At 27.9% G+C, this 24,839-nt stretch overlaps 1 protein-coding gene across 1 annotated transcript in view; it reads right to left on the bottom strand.

Annotated features, from left to right (window-relative positions):
• The window catches only part of LOC107451041 (uncharacterized), a 266,235-nt gene extending 257,158 nt beyond the window's left edge, over positions 1 to 9,077 (bottom strand). Inside the window, exon 1 of the mRNA XM_016067013.4 lies at positions 8,933 to 9,077. Within this exon, the coding sequence (XP_015922499.1) occupies positions 8,933 to 8,969 (37 nt within the window). The 5' untranslated portion in view covers positions 8,970 to 9,077. The remainder of the gene's footprint in view (positions 1 to 8,932) is intronic.
• Between the last annotated feature and the right edge of the window lie 15,762 nt (positions 9,078 to 24,839).

Consider the following 24,839-nt stretch of genomic DNA (forward strand, 5'->3'; position numbering starts at 1 on the left):
AAACAAATTTATTAATTAATACCTCTATAACTTTTCACTTTTTTATGACGCTTGAGAAAAATATAGCTGACGCAAAAGAATTAGGCTTAAACAATCACACTAAAAATAAAATTTTAAAAGTAAAATAAGATACTCTTCAAAATTATAAATGTCCAAAGTTTTTCTTAAATTTATAAATAGACATGCATAAATAGATTTTTTCAAAATTTTAAGGCTGAATATATGATTCTAACAATTTGTAATAAAGAATAATAAGTTCAGCTTGTGTTTTATAAATAATAATTTAACCGATGATATTTTTTAAAATGCTAAAATTTTAAATTTCAAATAAAAAAGCTTTGAAAAATATGAGTAATATTTCATCATATAAGCTTTTTTAAAGCATTTTTCAATTTAAGAGAAATAAAATTGCTTCTACAAAGCTTTAAGCTGCTACCATGAGGTGAATTTTAGGTAGTCACATAAGCTTAGAAAAGTGGAAAGTTTTCAACTAGAAAAGGCATTAAAAGGATGAATGATTTGGTTATATATTCTTTATTTGAGAAAATTCTGAATATTTGATTTGAAAAGAAATATATTTTTTAATATTATGGACAAATTATATCGAATAGATTTTGCTTTCTGTAAAATAGGAAAACTATTTTCTTCAAATAAAAGAGTTTACATTAAAAGAAAAAAACCATAATAAAATTAAATTGCATAGCACATACAACTACAAAATGTTGTATAAAATAGATCTAATAATTTTGATTCAAAAAGAGAGTGAGTGGATCTCTAAAATTTAAAAAAAAAAATGTAAATGCTTTTATTGCTTTTTTAATACTTTATTGCATAATTAGATACTAGAAGCTATACATATGCAGGTCTCTTTTCTTTCTCTAACTTATTAAAATACAGAAAAATCCAGAAGTAATGCACTTGCTTATTTGCACGTAATTGAAAGCGTTCTTAGCAAACTTTTAGCAACTTAGTAAACTATTTTCTTATGGTTTTCGCCCAAATTAAATTTTGAAGAAATATATACGTGATTATGCGAAAAAGATTTACATTAAATTCCTTAGGCCACTTTTTAAGTTTCAATTTCCTTCAATTATTTAAAATTTCAGATCAATATATATATATATATATATATATATATATATATATATATATATAGGGTAAACAAACCAGGGAAGGAACACTTAAGCTTCTCTTGCCTTTTGAAAAATCATATTAATTTCAAAATTCGTAATTTTAGTTAAATGACAGTGTCAATATACTTGGTACTAATTGCAAATTATGTAAAAAAATTGTAGAGAACTTACATAATATTGTTTTAAAGTTTCGGAGGTTCAAATAACAAGTAGTAAGAAGACCAAGTGAAGGAACAGCTCTTACCAGTGAGTGAACACCCAGTAAAGGAACACTTAATTTTGGTTATTTTTTAATGCTCTTTATGAATTTAAAAGCTATACAAATATTTAAAAACAAGCATATTCCTGAAATTATAACATATAAATACTTGGAAAATGTTAACTTCTTTTTTGTAATCATGAATTGAAAATTAAAGTGTCAACATATTAACAAATAGTGTTCATTCCCTGGGAAATCTATGCCCAGTAAAGGAACATGCCTGTTCCCTCACTGGTTAGAAGTTGTTTTTCGTATTTTTAACATATTTTTGATGCGGAACATCACTAAAGGTACAAGAAAATTAAATTTTATCTTTTATTTTCATTAACTTAGAAAAAAAACCAGTAAAGGAACACTTGTTCCTTCACTGGTTTTTCATCGTTCGGTGATCCAGTGAATGAACACCCCCTTATCTCAGTACTTTTTTTTTGTAATCATGAATTGAAAATTAAAGTGTCAACATATTAACAAATACTGTTCATTCACTGGGAAATCTATGCCCAGTAAAGGAACATGCCTGTTCCCTCACTGGTTAGAAGTTGTTTTTCGTATTTTTAACATATTTTTGATGCGGAACATCCCTAAAGGTACAAGAAAATTAAATTTTATCTTTTATTTTCATTAACTTAGAAAAAAAACCAGTAAAGGAACACTTGTTCCTTCACTGGTTTTTCATCGTTCGGTGATCCAGTGAATGAACACCCCCTTATCTCAGTACTTTACTATGCTATGGTGCTTAAAAGAAATAAAACGTAACTTCAATAACTGTATTTTGAATTCTCCTTTTCACAGTGAGAAGAATAAAACTATTACATGCAATTAATTCCTCTTCAAACATATAAATACAAACACTCACCATATAATTTTTTCAAAGAAACAAGGTGTTGCAGAGATAATAACAAATTCAAATTTTTTTCCAGAGAAGTCTATTTGACCAGGTAATCCAAAATATTGCTAGATGACTTCCTATTGTTTGGCAGTAAGCTATTGTTACCAGTCAATCCAAAGAAAATCTTTCAAATTCTTATTTTTAATCTATATATATATGAAATGTTCCTTCACTGGTTGGCTTACCCTATTTACATATATATATATATATATATATATATATATATATATATGAATTTTTTTTTTACCATTGTAAAATAAGTGAATTCTAATATATATATATATATATATATATATATATATATATATATATACATTATATATATATATTTCGATATCTATTTTGATCAAATAATAAAATCTGCAGATATATATATAAAAATGTTGAAATATATTTGATGTCTGATACATATTTTTAGTAATACAGTTCATTATAAATTTTAAAGTTAGAGTCTAATCTTAGTGAAATTTCATTATGAAACCTTATTTTATTAACAAGCGATAATAATTAAGTACAGTGAATGGATGCTTATATTCGTAAATATATATCAAGCATTTCTGAGGAAGTTATTAAAATTAATTATCAATATAATTAAAAATAAATAAATATTGAAAATTATTAAATTAATGAATAATTTTATAAACGTAGAAAATGCATCAAAATTATTTTTCGTATCAAATCTTATTTGAAAGGAACAGATCTTAAACATTGCTATATTAGTAGTCAAAGTTGCAAAACATACCTTATCTTGTTACTTTTTAGCTAAAATAATATTAATTAAAACATTATTTTTTAATACATATAAAATTAATGGTTATATAAAATATTAGCCCATATAAAAAACTAAATTATGGATATACTTGTGTAACTTTTTCAGGGAATTTTGACAAAAAAATTGAATTGAAAATAAAAATTAAAGATTGAAAAATGCGATTGACATAAAACTATTGCTGTTTTGTTTACTAAACAAATATCTAGGATGTCAGTATATCTCTCTACTGTTTTTTTTAAATTTTTTAGAAATTGAAGCATGCCAGAAACTGGTTACACAAACCAAGTAAAAAAATTCCAAAAATGCTTTTCTTAATTAAATGTATGTCGGAGCTAGGTGAAAAATTCAGATATTTAAACAAAATATACACACTTAGGTTAACGTAATGTAAAAAAATACATAGAACTTGAGCTTCATACTGAATAATATACGCTTCTTTAGTTTAAATCACCCTGAAATGTTCATATTTTTAGCAAAAATAATAACTTTGCTTCCTTTAATTCTCAATAAAACTATTTTAAATATTTAATAAATATATTTTTAAGTCTTCAACTATTTGACTTTCTTCTTGGTATGCAGTTACCTGGTAAAAAAGATTTTCCTTTATTTATCTTATTTCGTAAATTAAAATATCGCTTAAATTAATTAGCATTTTTTATAGTAAAACTTTAAAACTATTTAGAGTAATACGCTAAAATTCCATCAAAAACTTATCAGTAAACAAAAAATTATAAAAAGGTTCAGTTTTTTTGTGCTCTACATATAAGATATGAACGATACATAGTATGCATTTATCATCATTAACCCTTTTGCTGCTAATACATAAATATTTCCGATAAGAAAAATTTTAGAATTATTCATGTAAATATATTCTTTATGAAGATTAATGTTGCATGAAATATTTTGTATAAAAAAGCTTATAGCTCTGCTTTCACAGCATGTTCAGGAAATAGGAGGTTTGGTAGGTAAACATTAAACCTCGTTGTCTTCTCAATAACTTTGATTTTTTAGCTAAAGATAGAAAAATCTCTTACATTTTTCGAATTCTTATAAAACTTTTTTCTAATTATTTTCTAATTTTCTAATAAAACTTATTATTTCTATTTTTATGAATTTATTTATTTTTTCTCAAATGTGATATTTATATTTCCGTGTGATATATAATATAAATTCATTGAAACAAATTTATGAATATTTATATATATATATATATATATATATATATATATATATATATATATATATATATATATATATATATATATATATATATCATATCATATCCAAAGATATTCAGAGAAAACATTTACTAGAAGGTCTTGTATTCTTTACAAACAAAGTAAAAATTGTTTACAATATTTAGCAGATTTCCAAAACATTTGCAATAAGACCACCTACTTTGCATCTCAGAATTTTAAATAAATAAAAAGAGCTGATAAATCCTATTCAATTCAATTTTAATGTCAAGAAGGAAGAGAATGATTGAGTATTTGACTATATTTCACTACAAAACACCAGTTGTGAGAATGTTAAGTAAGTAAGTCATTATCAACTGCTAGAAATAAATGTTTTGAATTTGCTATTGACGTGTATTGACTTATTTCAAAGGATTTTTTGCAGTGACATTGAATTTTTTTTATAAGGATTTTTAAGGATTATATTTATTTTTAAGGATTATCTAATAAGAAGATATAAAAAAGTCAGAAGTTTGTCTAATTATGTGTATTTTTGTTTTGTGTCAAGGGTTTAATGTCAAGGGTTGGAAATAGTTAGTGAGTATTTAACTATGCTTTACTGCAAAACCCCAGGGGGGGGGGAATGTTCAGTCGACAAGTCATTATCAATTATAGAAATAAATTATATGATTTTTTTGACGCGTACTGAAAATGACTTACTTACAAAGATTTTTCACAGTGATATACAAATTTATTTTTAAGATTTATGTTCAAATAAGAAGATTGAAAAACGCTCTAAATTTGTTTAACTGTGCTTTTTTTCGTTTTTCTACTTGAAAACTATAAATACGTTTTTCATTCTCATAAAAATTATTCATAATCTATATATTCTAATAACACAAAAAAATTTTAAATTTCATAACAAATTTTCAATCACCTAACAAAGCATAAGCAGAAAAAAATAAATTTTTCTTGTTCCCATAACGGATGAGCTTTGATGCTTAATGGGTTGAAATAATTATTTGGGAAGTTCAGATGCTTTTTCTGGAGGAAGAATGCGATAGTAATTTTATGTTCAATACTAAATACATGAACATTTTTAAAGCTTAGTCTATTGCTTTAGTTATTTTTAAGCTGAAATTTTTTTTTCTTCTTTCTGAAACGTAATCAGAATTCTTAGCATTGTATTGACTGCCAGAGCATTTAAGAAGCCAAAAAAACATCCTCGAACTTTTTTTACCGAAAAATCAGTTTCCTTTAAAAATTAGGTTGCACACCGTGGAAAAAAAATTCTGGTTAAACTACCGTGTTGTATGGTAATGACATTTTTATTAAAAAAAAGTCATAATTCTGGTAATAAAACCCAGAATATATGGTATTCAAACCATTAATTTGGTAATTTTTCCATTCATATGGGTAATGATTTTCTAGAAATCCTGATTTACTGAAATATTATTCTCATTTCACACACATTTAATAAAAAATGCCAAGTTCAAAAGTAAATTTAACCAAATAAATAGCTTTTGTGCCCTGCTCTAAGTAATACAATTTCCCAATTTCACCGCTTTTACCAAATTTTCTCATATATGTATTATTAAACCTTATTTACTGGTAATTTCAACAAAATCATTACTAAAGCGCTTCGATAAAAATTACTGATTTTTTTGGTGTTCCCTAAAGCCAGAAACATAGTAAATTTCACAATATCCTGGTAGTTTTGACCATACTTTTTTTTTCCTCTGTGCTGTAGTAGGACCCTAGTGCTGCACCCCAGAGCCCATGGTCAAGAAAACTGAGATGGGCACCGTAGGCCTTGACCCTCCTTGGGCTGTCGTGCCACTGAGTTTAGTTTAGTTTAAGATATAGTAAGATACTTTAAATATTACAAATTAGTAAAAAAATTTATTATGCTACCTCTTGAGAATACTTATGTCCTCGTGTTAGCTTTCAAAATTATATCGAGTTGAATCTTGATATGTAAAACTAAAATACTTAGTGCTGTTTGACAGAAAAGCGTAGTTTTTATAGCTTTGTGCATATTTGGAATGGAGATTTTAAAAGAAACAAATTTTTAAATAATAATTTAGCAACAGTTTATTCTCAATTTAGTGCAGTAGATTCAATAAAACTTTCTAGCTATTTATCGAGCTGTAAAACGTGTTTAATTGTTCTCTGTTTATTAAATTTCTTCTTAATAATTCATTTTTAAATATAAAATTTTGCACTGTAACCTACCTTTTGAAAAAATAATGTAGTTATTTATAATTCCCCTTCCCAACGATGTCAATTTAAATAAATATAGCACCCACAGTTTAGTTAATAAAAAAGTAGAAAACGTTTATTTTAATAATAGTTTTTGTTTCATATTAAAATAAATTAAATTTCCAGTAGAAGTGCGTATACGAGAGATTAATTGAGATGATTTTTTTTATATTTTAAATCTTGTATGCTTTATTTTTTATTAAAAATGTTTAAAATATTTTTAATTATTAAACTTAAGCTAATTATGATATGATTTGATTTGCTCTTAAAAATTCAAATTCGGTAGCATCGTATCTAAAGACGCACTTGCTGAAAGGATGTTGAAACACTTAACTATAAATATCCGAGAAGCATAAAAAATCTTTCATGTGTTAATTTTTTGTAGCATAGTGCATAATTAGTAATTATAATTTTGTGAACAAATTCCAGCTAAATTCGAAATGTATGAGAATCACCTCTTTTTGAAAAGAAATATTCCATCTTTTAAATTCCCTGCCTTTTATTAAATATTCCCCCCTTTAAATTTTTAATTAGGTGTCCAAAAATGATTGATAAATCATTAAAAACAGTTGTACAAATTTCAACTCAACTTTATTATCCATATTAAACGAAGTTTTAATTTTTTTAACAGCTAGCTTAAAATTTTTTATTTTTTTTGTAAGAAATATTTGTTAGTTTAATAAAATAAACTACAACATCATTCTATGAAATTTTATCAAAGTAGATCAGGATTACTATTTCTTAAAAAAATTAAAATAATTTTAAAATGTAGATGGAATTGTTAGTTTAGTTTTGCTTGATGACAGACTATTTCACTATATGTAGCTACAATTTTACAATAATACATACTTTCTCTTTCATAAGCTATATTTATCAACCTTAGTAACGTCAAAGATATAAAAATCCCAGTTTTTCATAATTAGTTCCTGTCATTATTATGTCCTGATTAATCCTTTTTTGACAAAATATTATTTTAATTATCTTAACCCAAGGTTCTTTAAAGGCGGTTCTCAAAATATTTTTGACACCAACATTGACTTCCTCAAATTTTCACTCACCCTAACTCAATTTATGGAAAAATAGATATATGACGAAGATTTTCGGAATTTATTTTTAATTAGTCGGCTTTTAGTAAATTAGAATAACTAAACAGAAATCAAGTAAAACTTTATTTTTAGTAGTGTTAATACAGAAAAGCAAGGTTTTACCTTGTTTTGTTAATGGACGGCGCGTGCACACCCAAATTTAGATATTTAGCGTTTGAATGGAACAAAGGAATAAAAAAATTGCATTTTATCCATGAATCTCTAGAGTCCATGATCCTGATTTTTTGGGAATTTGATACCAGCTTAGTGACTCAATAGATGACTCTTTTTCTAGGTTTTTCTCCCGTTTGAACTTGAATTTTTTTTATTTCGTTTAATAATTGTTATTTTTTTTACGATGCTGCTAGCGGAGCAGCTTTTATGCTAATTTTTTCCTGCCTATTAATTAAACACCAATACACTTATAAATATTGTTAGAAATAGTTTGTGCATGTCCTTTGGATAAAAGTGCATTAAAAAATGTAACTGAGCAATAAAACGAACCTCTTTTGCTCAAAAAAGTAGTTTTTGTATTCGCAATAAATCTAATATTTGCAAAATCCGTTTCATATTGTTAAACACACTGTAGCACGTTTCTTTAGTTAGCAGTTTAAAAACTAATACAATTTATCTATGAGGGAACCTTTAGAGTAGTATCTTTAAAATAAATTTTAACATAACTTTCGGAAATTAATTGTTCATAATTAAAAGTGAAAATAAGAACTAAGTTGCTTGAACACAAAATAATTCCCTGAAAGTAAAGAATCAACGTAAATTCAGAAAACGGAAATTGTGCATGTCTTTTTGTCTAAAGGACATACAAATGCGCAATAAATCGAACCTCTTTAGCTTAAAAAAGTAGTTTTTACATGCGCAATAAATTTGCTATGTGAAAAGCATAGCAAATTGTCGAACACATTTTAGCACGTTACTTTATTTAGCAGTTTGAAAAGTAATAAAATTTTTCATTGAAGAAACTTTCCGAGTAGTTTCTCCAAAATTAATAAATAAATCAATCTTCTTAATATAACATTTGGAGAGTAGATGTTTATAATTAAGAGTGAATAATAATAATAAAAAAACTAAATTGCTTGAAAACAAAATAATTCATTTATGTAAAAAAAAAAGCATCAACCTAAATTCGAGAAAACGAAAAAAAAAAAACTAAAATGCCGCACAGCAACACGTTGCAAGATACTTCCAAACTCTCTTTTCACACGTGTTATATAAATATCTTTAATAAGCAAATGTAGTAAAAGAAATAAAAACAAACGTTAAATAAAATGTAACGAAAAAAAATGGAGAAAAAAAATTTGGAATTATTTTGCTTATTGTAATAAATTTAATTTAATCCTACCTCGTAATAAGCAGATGAAAAGGATCCACTCGAGCATGGTCAATCCAGCGGTTCCGGCCCCGCGACTGACGAAACCCCTGCCTCAGTGGAAGATTTAACGCGTCCGCAGCGCCTCTGTTTTCCTTTTGCTGCCCGTTTGAATGAAGAGTTCGGGGGTATTCTGGGCGCGGATTTTGAGTTGCGTTTCAACAACCGGCAACACCCGAGAGGTAGCCGCTCTCAAAAAGATACTTTTATTTTACCACTAGCGCGCGCAAATGCTTAGGTGCAATGATTTGATGTTTCGTGATTTGGTGCTTCGTTTTTATTTCCTCTGAAAATGTATTTATCTTATAACTGGTTTATTACATATAAGGATATTACGAAGTTAAAATTATTTTTATGGTATTTTGCAAGCAAGTAGTACCAAATTTTTTTTTCAAATTTTAGTTATGCTCTAGGGGTAATAACTTCTAAACAACTATTTTTTTTATCATTTATCAAATAGTTAAGTCAATGATATCATTTACACCCACCTCCTATCAAGTAAAAATGTGCATATCTTAACACAACGGTTCCCAATTATTTTCGGCTTTGGAACCGTAAATAATTAACCTTCTCGATCGGAACCCCTACGTTGTAATTTATGTTCATTAACTATTATATATTAACCAAAAAAAAGAAGACTAGTAATTCCCTTACCAATATTTATAGAAAAGAATTTAATCAATATTAGTCTTGAAATTAACTTTTATGTCAAATAATTGAAATCACAGGTCAGGAGCGTAGTCTTGATTTTGCTTTTTTGTGTAAGTTGAAAAGCAAAAAAATAAGCTGAATTGTGATTTAAATTGAAAAGAAAAAATGTTACAAGCATTGAGAATAGTCAGAGGTACACATTTCCTTAGTTTAGATTATAATTTTATTATAATTTTATTATTTCCAATTTCAAAGTTTGATGAGAAATTCATAATAATGCTATTTTTTATAAATGTTTACAGAACCCAGGGGGCTCCGCAAAACACCTATTGAGAGCAGCTGTCTTAATACATTAATACTTTTAAATATTTGACAACGGTATCCAATTTTAAACGGATACATGTCAACATAATTTCGCGGCTTTATGCTGAGAATTTCGATTCCATTTCAACGGAAAATATAGGAGTTTTTGCGTGCCTCAGTATCTACTTGTTTTCCTCCATGTTACTTTTTATTGCAAATTATGGTGATGCCTAATTTTAAATAATAATGTAAACACTGCATCTGTGCCATAATGAGTATCAGTAAATACAACAATATCAATAAATATATTACTCAAGAGATCTGTGTTTGACTAATACTTTAAAGTGCTGACAAAGGAGGCATTTAAACGCTTGTCTAAAGATACCTTTAGGTCAAATTAGTTGTACACAAACTTATAGAGGAAATAATAAAATAAGTAGATGAAAACCAGAAGGTCGTCTTGAAGAATAACAACGTTGTTCTCAATAGTTTAAAAACTACCACACAATATCAAGAAGATCTAATATCTACATATTAGACTACGAGTTTATATTTTACTAAAGTGTGCGGTTTATAAACTAGTTTATTCCGTGTAATTTTGAAAACTTTCAGACATGTAAAATTTGGAACAAAAGAATATTTCGAATCTAGATATCTAGTGTTCCTACTTAACTAGTCAAAAAAAGCTTTGCCAAGTTTTCAGATAAGAAACTAAAAATTGTATTTGAATGGAATACTAATGTGTGTGATGAAATATGACAAATGTTTTTTTTTCAATTAAACACAAGGCATTGATCTTTAGAATAAAGGAAAGTCAATGTTTGATATTAAATTTATTTTGCAACTCTTCCATCAATATTTCTCTAAATATTGTAATATTACTACAGTGCAACCACATTCGTTTATTTGCAATCGTGTTTGAACTTTTGATAAACTAGATGTGGAGAAAAGAAAGAACAATAAATGGTAATAAAAAAGTTTATTATTCGCAGCGATGCTTTTAACTTTGAAATAAAAAGATTAAACCCATGTTTCACATTGAAAAAAATAGATGGAGCACATATTTCATTCACAGATTTTAAATGTTCTTATATATTAGGTAAAAAAGGACCGATAAACATCCTAGACGAGACGTGCATACAGAAAACGGTTATAATTTTTTCCCTTTATGTTTTATTTTTACGCCATTGCTGCGTTATTAATTTTTTTTCAAATAATTAAATTGTCGCTCACGAAATAAAAATACACTTTCCGAATAAGATCTTCGATTTTGATGGTTCAACAATTCTTGACAACGTCAGGAAATCAAGTAATTTCTTACGAAGCTCTAACTTTTAAATATTTTTGTTTGACGAAACTCTTCCTCAGTGCACGCTGGGTTTTCCCTTGCATTTTGTTTGTTTGTTTCATTTTGATACCACTTGCTCTTCGTGGCTGGATGATACCTGGGTTAGTGTGTTCAATTAAAAAGAGGTTTCCTGCTTTCGATTATTTTGGCAGACCGAAAAGTCATTTGCTCATGCTGCTTTTGTTAGTTATTTTAATTTTAATAAATTCTTTCTAAGCAATATATATAACAGTATGTCTATTGCTAAGGAAGAAATTCGCATCCTTGAACAAGAGGAGAAAGTTATATCCTTAATCTGGTGAAATAATTGAGCGGAATATTTCGAAATAATGGTTTCGTAAAAGAAGTTGAATTTTGAGCGTGTATTTCTTATAGTGGACAAATATGAATGGAGCTATACAGATCTGTTGATTCTTTTACGAATTTACCAGATTTAGTAGGTACATATCGTAGTAGGGAATTTAATACGGATTGATTTAGTGGTCCTTCTTATGAACGTTTAAATACAACATACATTTACATTTCACTTTAATTAAATGAATTTGTTTTCGTTTACAGACCTATAGTTCGTTTACAGACCTATAGTATTAACAATTGTAGCACTAATTTGTCTGCAAAACCAATATTCTGTTCTACTTTTATAGTACATTGATAAAATATGTAATGTCAAATCTACCAAAATATGATGAAATTTACAGTGTTTCTGGTTCTATGGAAACACCGAAAAGGACAGCATAAATTACCTTCAAATTTAAAGTCTTCAGAACAATCTAAAATTTTAATATCTTATAGACAGCAGTGTAGTTTATTGACATTTGCTCGAGAAAAAAAATAAAAGAGAAATTCACCAAATCTGGAATGCCAGGAAAATGATGTATTAGCTTAGAAGCTTTTAAAACAGTCATTTTAAGTTAATAGTAAGTAACTACACTTAAGCCTATATCTTAGATGGACCATAAGTTGCGTAGATTAATTCTTTTTATCCACTGTAGAAAGAATCAATTTTTTCTTTGCTGCTGATATGTACAAAATAAAATTGTGTATAATAATCAATCATTAAGTAAATAAATAACTTTGATTACATCCAACCATATTACAATCATACATAAACTTGGTATTGGGTTAATCTTTGCTTTTCCTCTTTACAGCATTAGTAGTTAAAAAAAATCTCTGGTGACACTTCAATGTCCTGGAATTCATAAGCCAGGAAAATGACTGCCAGGATGAGGACAAATTCGTCACTTTATGGCATATAACTTAACTTTAATTTAATATTTTGGTCTAAGACGTTTACATTCTGCTCAAAACAACAGAATTTCTTAAAATAACTCAGATAAATCTATGTAGTTTATGTCATCAATGATTTCAAGAAGCCAGGAAAATGACAACACAAAAACCTACTCATTTTGAAAAATTTTTTGAAATAGATTTTGAACCAGAAAATTGGTTCTTTATTCATGCAACAGGAAATGTTCATATAGGAGGGTATCTAATCAATCTATTAACATAAGATATTGATTTCTGGCTCTATCTATTTTGGTTATAAACCACTAAATAAAAGTAGCCAGGAAAATGACAGATTTTCTTGGGACAAACAAATTATTGTTAGAAAAATTATTTAAACGAAGGTTTTGTAAATAATACCCTCTGCATATATTCTGGAAATGCTTACACAGGTTGAGATAAAAAAAATAGATATTGAAAAATTTATGGGAGGTTTTGAAGCTAGTTATTATTGGAAACATTGTTTGGGACATGCCAGGAAAATGACATTTTGAAGTTCAATAAAATTTTTTAACTGCACAAAACAGTCAATGCTAGTGCAAAGTCATTTTAAAATGCTAAAAGCAATGCAATTTAATAATTTATTTTAGAAAAAGTTCTTTTAGTATTATGGTATTAGATCTTGAAGCAAAGGACAGTGAATTGTCATATTTCGTGAGAATCACCCATATATATATATACACCACCAGAAATATTATGAAAATTCAATACGATAATTTCGTTATAAATTTGTTTCCAAAATGATTATAAAAGCCTCTTTAATACAATTAATAATATTTAGTTAAATTTCAGTAATAGTAATGGACTCAGTAATTGAATTAAAATATTTTATTCAAGTCAATTCAAGTCAAATATGGTTAGAATTATAAGAATAAAACCTTAGGAGGTAAATAGTTACCTTTGATCATATTAAAACTACTTCCATCATTTCTATTTATAACTAATTTTTAAAAATATTCTGCAATAAATTATTAAAACTATCAGTATAAATTTATTCATTTGACTTTAAAATATTTCACACTTCACTTCCGCTAAAAACAAGAGGTACTAGTAAAAGTTTCTTTATGGAATTGATTTTTTAAATATTTCTTCGCCTTTGAAAATATGAATTAAGTCAGTATTTATGCATGCTTTAAAAAATACCGTCAATGTTTTATGAATTCTAAGTTATGCGAAATAAAATAAACTGCTTTTAGAAGTTAAAAAAAAAGTTAAAAATAAGTTAGAAACCAATATACTTGAAGAAAAATAAACCTTCTTCCTTGGGGTATTCTAATCGATTACCCGTTACAGAAACGTGGAATTGCGTTACATAGTCTTATGTCGCCAGCAAAAATAGAAATTCCCATATCGTATAAGTCGTTGGTCTTAGTTTGAAATATTTCCTTTCACATATCTTGGAAAAGCTCGTTATTTTTATCGCGTTGATTAGAGCCAACTTAGGACTCTACACATTTTCTAATAGCTGTGAATTATGCGGAGAAAAGCGAAAAATTTTACTTTATTTCAACATTTCCCTCACTTTGGTTTTTATAACCTTCTTTTAGATTCTGAAGAGCGAATGATTGGCTGTGTTTGGCGATAAAGGGACAATTTTTTGGGCCAATAAATAGCCATGGAAAAATTCTTACGATATCGTCTGCCTTTTTTTATATTTGAACATCAAAGGATAAATTGTGTAAGAACGCTGTGTTAACATTCAGCTTGTCTTCGTTTTTTTCTTCATTATTTTATTCATTGAGAGCCACATGTTTTCAAAATATAAAATTTTATTTGTATTTTTAAAAAAAAAGAGATTTATATTAGTTTTATAACTAACGATTTGTTAAAAATTGTGTTAAAAGTTTAAAATTATTCATAGTACATGCATAAATGATCTATTTTTTTAATCAAATTTGTTAACAATAGCATGATAATAGTGGATTGATATATATATATATATATATATATATATATATATATATATATATATTTATTTATATATGCTGATTTAAAACTGTATATAAGAGTTCATGAAATTTTTTCTTCTCCTTTCAAAATATATTACGTTTAAAAATATCAATCACATTATTAAAGGGTTAGGTCAAAATTTTTTAGTCTTTTTTTTAAATATTTAATCTCTCCTTAATAGCAACATTAGGAAGCAAGAGCTATTATATTAAAACTGAGTGTAGGAATGTATGAAAAATGCATTCTTAAAGAAGAAATTATTCAAAAGTTGAATGATTAAATATGAATAAATTTCTGCGTAGATAAAACCAAAAAATAATAATAATAAGCGCATTATGATTTATATGTTCTTAAAATTACGTTATAATATAATTCATTATTAAATAATAAAAGGGTAAAGTAATGAATTGATTAGAGGAGGAAAATATTACTTATTAATCTAGCTATGTTTTTTTTTTCAAGTCAAGTTTTGAAAATTGAAAAGATATATTGCCAAATTCAACCAATGTTCTGTGGTTACAACTAAAAATTACTTGAATTTCAAAAAAAAAATTATAACTTACTGAAAATAACCTGCAAAATGTAATGTAAATTATGCATATTATAAAATAATTAATTTACTAAACTGAAAAGCTAAATAATTAAACATAAAACGGGAGGAAATTAAACATTAAAACAAAGCTAAGCGAAGCACAACATAAAAACTAAATAATTTAATGCTTAGGTGCTCCCATGTATCAAAATAACACTATTTTTTCAGCATTGCACTTACTTGTGTTTTCACTTTGTTTCTGGCAGATAAAAAAAAAATTGCAATGCAGTTAAAACTGTGTTATGAAGCAGGGTATATAGGGATAAAATTGATAGAGATTAGTGGAACGTTAGGGATAAAATTGATAGAGATTAGTGGAAGTACATGTTAGTTGTAAACCATTGAAACCATCTTGTTATTTCTATTGGAAGTTGGAAAAACAAATCAATGTTCCGTGCTTATAGCAAAAAATCCGTGTATTAAACTCTGAAAGACTAGTGGCTTGAAAATATCAATCAACACCCTGATAGCTTTGTGAGATTGATTTTAGTGTAGCAGTGTATTTCAGAAAAATGGAAACTTTTTTTGACTGTTTAATTTTGCTCTTTATATTATTATAAAAGTTAGAAAATGGTTTTTTATTAGAAAAAAGAAATTTTAAATGCAATAACTACTGTATTTATAATTTTTACATACACATAAAAAAGTAATGGATTACACACACATCTCATTCAATTAGAGCAAATTAAACAAAATTTTGAAGCTAATTATAATATAACAAGTATAATATAATATAAAAACACAACAATATCATTTTCAATACTTAAGTTTTACAAATCTTGTTTGTGTCTTTGTTTATCTGAGCAGCTGACAACACCCACATTTTCCCTCCCTCGACTGAAGTTGAAATCTGTAAAAAACTTAGACCACTAATGCCATCTATTAGGAAAATAGTGAATTAAGTATCCTAAAGTAGAAACGAACACAGCTCGGGCTTCACAAAATAGAAACATTAATTTTTCTCCTGCCGGAACTGACTTCGGGCATCACAAATACAGCACTTAGTAGTTGCCCGAACGGGATTCGGGCGACTCTGGCCATAACCTTCTAGATGGTTATGCTCTGGCAAGGGGTTAAACATACAAAGGAAGAAAAAAAATTCAGAAACAAGGTTTGCAATTAAAGTTAAGAAATAATATTTTTTTAAAGGTTTATCCGCGCCTTTATTCAATCTATAAAGAAAATAATAGTGGCATTGCAAAATTTCTCTTTTGTTGGAATAATGATAAAACAGTCAACCCAACTGTGTCAAACAAAAGCAATCAAATACCAAGTTTGCCGAAAGGATGCTTGCTATTAGGGCATGTTTTAGCTTTTTATATAAGTAAATTCCGTGAATTAATAAATAATAATGCGTATTAATCGCATTAAATGAGAAGTTAAATATTTATAATACAGAAAAAACTATAGTTAAAATAAAGATAAAGCTAATAAAAAAAAATAATAATAATAATGTGTATTGAAATTTCTGTGAATATTTGTTTGACTGATAAACAAAATTAAACAAGTGAAATATTGTTAAAATAGTGCAATGATTAAGGTGTGATTATTAAAAAGCTATACACGAAGAAACAAATTCTGGTGAAATTACCGTGCTTTATGTAAATGGTATTTCATGTAAAAAAATAAACAATAATTCTGGTTAATAAAATTAAAATATGCAGAATTTAAACCATTTATTTTGTAACTTTTCCATTCCATTGATAATGATCAACTGTAAATTCTGGTTTTCAAAATTTTAGTTCTGATTACTACACATTTAATAAAAAAATACAAAACTGAAAAGTACATTAACTAAGTAAATGCCTCGTGCTCAGGTTTCATAATAAAATTACCGATTTTTACCACGTTTTTGAAATATTATTACGTATTACAAAACGATATTTTTTTGATAATTTAGCCAAAGTTATTACCAAAGTGCTTCGGTAAAAATTATTGGTACATTATCTTTTTGGTCCTCCTATAGAGTCAGAAACACGGTTAATTTTACCATATTCTATTAATTTTGACTATATTTTTTTTCTTAGAGTAGAAATAAAATTGAAAAAGATTAGTAAAAGCACATGTTATTTTCTATCCTCTCTATCTTGTTTTCTTTGGCAGTTTCTATATCAAAATTGTTTACAGAATCAATCAATGTTCTCTGCTTAAAGTAAAAAGTAACGTGTTCTGAAATTTAAAAAATTGAGTGGCTTTACATTACTCATAAACATGTTTTCAATTGAACGCTTTTTATTGCAGGCTTTTTTTTCTGGTGTGATCGTATTATGGTAACTATTTTAATACCCAGATTGTTAAAAAAAAAAAAAAATTAAAGCACGCAATTTTAAAACTTATATTATTTTTAACTCATATCAGTGATTTGTAATAAATTAAATTTAAATAGAGATATCAATCATTAGTTTTCGTGGTGGTACAGCTCTTTTATTTTTTTAATATTAATATCAAGATTTTTTTAAAGAAATTAATAGAATACTAGAGGTTTACGCTAATAAAGTTTATAAGATTTGAAATTGATAAGAAAATGCAAAAAATGTTTTTTTTACTTTCAAAAGTTAGTCTTTATTTATGGGTAAATAAATTATAAAAATAATTAAAAAAAATTAAAAAGCAAAATAAATTATACTTAAACTGAAACAAAATAGCACGAGAAACTTTCCTTTTCATATCACTTTAGGATAAACAAATTTTATGATTGGATAAACAAATTTTACGATCGTGTGCAAAAATTTTCAATTCCCTTAAAAAAATCTTGAGGTATTTTGAAATACGCAAAAAGTAAAATTAACTTTAAACCACTCTCCTGACCAAACTATTAGGACCAAATTTCTTAGATAAAGACAACCCCCTACATTTTGGGTGACAGATATCTGAATCCGTCATAGAAAGGTACGTTTATTCAGTGAAAGTACGTTTCTGTGTCTCATTTCGTAACTTAAAATATCACCTGCGCTAACTAATTAGCATATTTGAGGTCACCCCCTTGAAACATTGAAATTGAGTCTTGGAATGTGAGGATCCGATCATTAGATCAAAAGTTATTTGGGCTGGTATACTTATTTTTAGTTATTTATTTAATTTTGCACACTGCACACATATTCAATAAGTACCATTCTGAGATACTTTTTCAAATGTCATAAATAAAAAAAAATTATAAATGAATCTTAATTTTATCTTTGATTCTATATAACTTCCATAGTTTTAAAACGTAAAATACAGTGCTACCGAAATTTTAATAATAGATAGAAAAATATTAACTCACACAGATCTAATATAAAAACTAAGACAAAATTATCGTAACGATGTTTAAAGCCCTTTTAAGACATCTCTCTTAAAAATGCTTTGAAACTATTGCATTAAAGTAAATAAAAATATAGTGTGATGAACTTAATATCGAAGAATAGTGTTTGAAGTATAATAACTTTATTTAGTAACTTGTTTTTAAACTTGGTTTAGTTAGTAAACTTGGTTTATACAATTTTTAATCTTTACTGTGATTATATATCTCATTTTCTTATTATAATAGAAATTAATGAAAAATAAGTTTAATAAACGAGTGTATAAGTTTTTTGATTCCCTTAAGCATTTTCATAGATATAGAAAAATGCGTTAAATTCAAAATTTGCGCAATCGATCTTTTCCTTATTTACTTTTTACCGAGCCATTCTCTTGACTTAACTCTTGGGATCAAATTATCAATATTGTGGATACTCACCATATTCAGAGAATCAAGAATTATAATTCCTTAAAAATGTATATTTGTCCAAAGACAGTACATTTTCTACTTGATTTCGTTATTTAAAATGTCTATATAATTTTATCTTTCAAGAACCTCGTATTCTACTAAATTTAAATCCGATTGTTAAATGATAAGTTATTTAGAATGTATCTCAGCGTTTATTTAATTTACTGCAGAAAGCTTAAACTATAACTCAAGGAAATGCTGAGGTTTATATTTCATTTGTGAAAGGTGCTAAGCGGAATAGCCAACTTAGGATTTTCCATTTTCAGATTATATTAATAATATTAAACTCTTATTTCGAATGGGCCGGGGTAGCTTGGTCGGTAGAATGTTGAGCCCCTGTCCAAGAGGTCGTGAGAGGTCGAAGATGTGCAAAATGGTGACTGGTGCTCGCTAAATTTGTGGGAGTCACAGTGTCCTCCAAGTTCCCGTAACTAATCGAGACCTCTGGGGGTACTGGGTCTGAGATTGGACGTGCTCTGGTTCAGATTAAAATTGCGATCTGTGGATGGATTGATATTGAGTGAATATGTCCGCCCTGTAAAACGGGCTGTGATGTATGTGAGTGGCGGAAGTTGAATTATCGGCTATAGATGGCGCCAATAGAAAACAAGAAGAAACACACTCATTTGCTTTAATGGCATACGAGAAAAACAGCAACAACTCATTTCAAATTGTATTTTTTAAATGCCAAATAGAAAAATTCACTGACACTTTTCTGATACCTAGTTTAAAACTGCTGCTTTCTGTAGGAAAAAATTTATTTAATTAAGTTAAATTCGTTTCAAAAAATTGAATTGCCTTAAATTTACAAATTAGACATTGTATTTCAAGGAAAATAAACTTCATTGAACACTACTGGCAATTGCAAGCCATTACAATTTACCGATACAAAGAAATGGTTGATAAGTATTACTTCTAAAGAAATGTTTCGAATTCAAGAATGCTTTATGTTATAAAATTAAAATTGAATGCAAAATTTAGGATTTGTTAGCAAGAATAAGTGCTTAATTCTTGAAAAAAGAAAAGTTATTGCAGAAGATTGGTTGCTTTTTTTCTTTTGCAAGTACAAACTCTTTCTTGTTAATAACTTTTCTGGTGGATCTATCATTAATTTATAGCCTGAAGAGATGGAGATATCTGACCACAATCTTTCCAATTATCTGTTTTCACTTCGTCATGCATGCAATACCTGGATTTCTGAAAGGATAATTCTTGTTTCTGCAATATACTGTACTGAAAATTTACTTTTTATATCACCTTTAACATTAAAAATTAACACTTAATCAAATTAATTTCCCAAAAAATGAATGATCTTTATAATTAATGATCCGCATTTGGTTTGATAGAGTAGAGTTTTTCTTTTATAACATTTTAGTGACAAGAGCATAATATTACGTACCTTAAAATAAAATAGTACATTAAATTTTATTTATTGATTTAATGAACTTTTGAAAAATTTAAAATTTTTTTTTATTTATTTTTTAAATAAAAATTTGTCTACTGGGTTTCCTATGATTTGTCTATCGCTATAGTTAAGGGGATTATCTAGGATAGATTAAGTGCATTTCAAATATTTTTTACTTGACTAAATTTATTATTTATTATTAAATTTAGTATTTATTTATTTATAATTATATTGATTTTCAGTTTTATTTCACTGAAATAAAATTACTTGAATAGATAATCTGTTATTGAGTTAAGGCAACAAATCAGAATGGGGAGTTTAAAGTCGGAATAACAATAATAACAATAATAATAATGCAACTCTTTAAAATGCGGCGATATCTTACTTTCAGAAAGATAGAGAAATTATGTTTATTCAATCAAAACAATTTTTTAAGACATCTGGTGGTTTTCGAAGTTTATTTTACCTGCCTGATTCTATTTTTAGGCCTTTAAGCCCTTTCACTACGCTGAAATTCGGAACAAGCCGTGTTTAACTTATGCACCCGAATGTTCGCGAAAGGAGCCTACGACAAGAGTGACAAACAGAGGATTAGAGATTAGGAGACAAGATATAAAATATCTATTCATATAAAGAAGAGATGAAAGCCCATTCAGAAATTTTTTTAGTCCGAGATTAAGACCACGAGTATGGCTTGTGATATTCATGTTTGGCTCGAAATGTCGATTAGGAGCCAAACTCGTGATATTCACGTTTGACATGAAATTAAACAGCGTGCCTGACTCGTGATATTCAAGTTTGGCCTACAATTTTCTTCACGCGTCAGACTCATGAGAATAGTGCAAGGGGTTAAAAGCACATAATTAAAACTATATTAAATTAAAGAAAAAAAATACTAACACAAGTATCTACACTTTTATCTAAATCGGAAATATTCTAAACATGACCAACCTTTCTGCATTTAACAAAAGGATATCGATAGTCATACCAGTTTTCTATACCTCTTTCTTTCAACATCAAAAACTGTAAAAATTGACAAAATTCATGACAATTTATAGATATTTGTCAAAAGTCAAAAATGTTTTAAGCGCGCATTTTATCAAAATGATGTAATTAATACCGTTGCTTGTTTGAAGATACAAACTTGATCAAACGCGTGCTACAAATTCATTACCACAATTGATTGGAGAATTAACTTAAAGCAGAGCAAATATGAGTGAAACCCAGTACTTTTTGGGAATTGAAACCATCAAATTGAGAAAATTGGGAAAATGGTTTTAAAATGAGATGAAAAATGTCGGAGTGCTCCCAGATTCTATTTCAATAACAGACGGATAAGTAAGCTGTTTCCTCATACGTTTGAGAGCTTACGTTTCGTAAAAAATTACGTAATTCCGTTTTGAAATGCTCAGCATAAGGAAATGCAGCTCGAGATTGATAAATTTATCAAAAAACAAAGTTCGAATTCTGGATGTACACAAACTTGTCAAAAAGTAATAGTAATAAAAATCTCTTTGCTGTTTCTCACTCCATTGAACATAATCAGATTATTAAAATGCAGGAAACGTGGATTTAAACCTTTGCCAAAGTCGATGGAGATGGTTAAAAATCACAATCCAAAATACCACATTTTGGATTGTGAATTTGGACTGTGAAACAGTAACATTTGTGGTGTAAAGCCACACAAAAAAAGTTACCTTTAATAAGACAATTCTTAATAATAAAGACTTTGATTTGAAATTGATTTAATTTTAATCCTTTTTGATGCAAAAATTTATGCAATTTTGAAATTTAAGTCAATTCTTATGTATTTGATGGTTCTCAGTTGTATAAACTAATGTTCTTAATAAAATGTTTGATTTATTGAGACAGACTGTTGGCTCCCTAATGTCAGGCCTTGCAGGTTTCTTTGTTGTCTGCCGGCAATAAATTGTTGATCTGTGGACTGGTGGTCAATCTTCTCAGGACAAGGTCTTGGTTCTTGTCGCTTTATGGTACTTTCGTCTCTCAGTAACCTATGCCTTTTGCCAGGTCCTTGAACTTGCTACTTCGTGCTTCCATGTGTAGTCCTCCTCAGTATGTTTCAGTAATGATGACGGCTTTCAAATGTCTCATATTATGGTTTTTGTGTGTGGCCCGGATTAGAAAATTGAAATTCTTAATAAGAAGTAAACAAACTCTCATCAATATCCGCATGTCATGGAAGGAAAATCACTAAAATACCTGACAGTAAGATTGTATGCAATTGCACTTTCACCAATGGTCCTACATTTTCAATGATGTGGTCTGTCCAAATAAAAATCAGAATAACGAAAAAAATTCTGAACAAGATTTTCTTTAAACCATTTAATGCCGGTCGACTTATTAGGCTAATTTCTCTTACGGTCTTCGGCCACAGCTTTGGCCCAACCCTAGCTTTTCACTCTCTCTCGTTTTAAGTCCTAAAGTATCATGCGATGGCTAATCAACCTCTGTTTAGGTCACTTTCAGGCCCTAAGATAGAGGGACGTGAATTTTTTCTCTCCTCAACAACAGCTCTTAAAACAAATCAAGTAAACATGAATCTAAGTTTCATAATTTCTTCTGTGATGAAACCTTGACCAAGATTGGGATCATGACCATGATTGGAATATTTTTAATAAGAAGCGTGTTATCATACAACCATTCAACAAATTGCAAGATTACAATACCACAAATACTTTTTGTTTAACAATATATTATTAGAAGCCATTCTCAAAATGATTATGCTATTAAAAGTATTTTATCTACAAAGTCCTCATCTTTCTCCTTATGAAGTAAAACACATGAGTTTAATAAAAAAATACAATAAATTATTAGAAAGAAGATACAGCACGAAAGGCATACTATCCACATGGCATAGAAAAACTACAGAAAGTTTTCTGGTACGTTGTCAAAACGTTAAGATCTCAGGTTAAAAAATCAAGAGTGTTTATTGTCTTTGACTGTGATTGGACGAAACCTTCTTTAACAACAAAGTCTCCTTTTGAAATAACTCTGAAATTCAAACAATAACTTCAACTTCAATAAGCACATTAAATCAGCCAGAAACGTGCTTATGAGCTACAAATCACGTTTTAAGATCGTTACAATGATCAAGCATGTCATGTCAGTATGGTATACATACATTAATATAATCCGTTTTTCCGAGTTTCTAAAATATTAGTAACCTCCTCTCTATCTTGTTGTGATAAATAAAACAAATGGAATTTTGAGAACTTAAACTTAAAAAAAAATACCTTTCACTGACCGTTAAAATATACTTCTCGTTAAAAATTAAATTTTCAATTTTAAAATTTAATCATCCTTATATTTTAACAAATGAACTTTAATTCTCTTATTGTGGGATTAACAATAGGTCTAATGATCCAAATTTTTGCTTATAATTAATGGTAATCATGGTTTAAGGAAATCAATTAATATTAGCTTACTAAGACGAAGTTTTTACTTTCTCGAGTTAAAAATTTCTTCTTTGGCATTAAAATTTGAAACTCTCATAATATGAGGGATCGTTTACACCTACCCTGTTGGTACTGATCGGTTAATTTCGCTCAAGTCTAGCCTTACACTATTATCCGGCTTATGAAAATTCGTAAGAAGCTGAGTGATTGACTTTAGATTGAGGTCACTCGTTTTAGAGAATAACTGGTCAAAACAACAGGGTTATTTTCAAACTCTTTAGCTTATTGGAAGAATGTAAAGCTTTGCACCCTATTCTTCTAAACCAAATAAAAATAATTTTTAACAATTCTTTTCTTTTTTTAAAAAAAATATTATTCACCTTTTAGCTGAGCTTTAAAATTATTTATATTAAATATGAATAAGCTAAAAAGTTTCTAAACAAAGTAATTAAAATTATTTATCTTCTTTAAAAATATGAAAATATGAGAAAAATACGAAATTTTATTATATATTTTTTATTATAAGATATTTTTTCATTAAATGAGTGTTAAATTAAAATAAGATTGCATTTTCTATATATTTCAGCCTTGTAGTGGACAGATCGAAAGGATACGGTTCCCAGTAGGACACCGAAGTCTAGTTGCTGCTGTCAGTGAGCGGGTGGGTGACCACTTTGATTAACCTGCGTAGGGATCGAGAGTGCAAGGTATAGGTCCTCGCTAAACCTTTCTTCCGTATAGTCCTCAACTTCTTGCGCAGGTCGTCGGCCTACCAAAGCAAAGGAGCCATCCCCTCTGCAAAGGATCAAAATTGCGATGGCATGACTTCGGATCATCGTCAGGGATGTTTCCCAGACCATCGCCAATAGCCCATTGGGAAGTTCTAGTGCGACGTAAATAAAATATCTAACTATCTATTTATTTTATGACCAAAATAGATGGTGATATTCAAAAAATTAACATCATTAAAAATTCTTAAAATATATTAAGTTTTCTGAAAAGTACTCTTAACATCTGCATTTTTCCTAATTGGAAAAGAATAGACATGGTAGATTATAAAATTTTTCCAGAAATTTTTTTCACATTCGAAAAACCTCTCCTAAAAACGCGAAGAGTTCTTTTGTCCAATCTTTCCTCTCAACTGATCTCTTATCATGTAAAATCCATTCTATCAATGTCAATT

This window comes from Parasteatoda tepidariorum, chromosome 11 (genome assembly GCF_982258835.1).
Source record: "Parasteatoda tepidariorum strain Cologne lab strain chromosome 11, Ptep-v5.0, whole genome shotgun sequence".
Taxonomy (NCBI): Eukaryota; Metazoa; Arthropoda; class Arachnida; order Araneae; family Theridiidae; genus Parasteatoda; species Parasteatoda tepidariorum.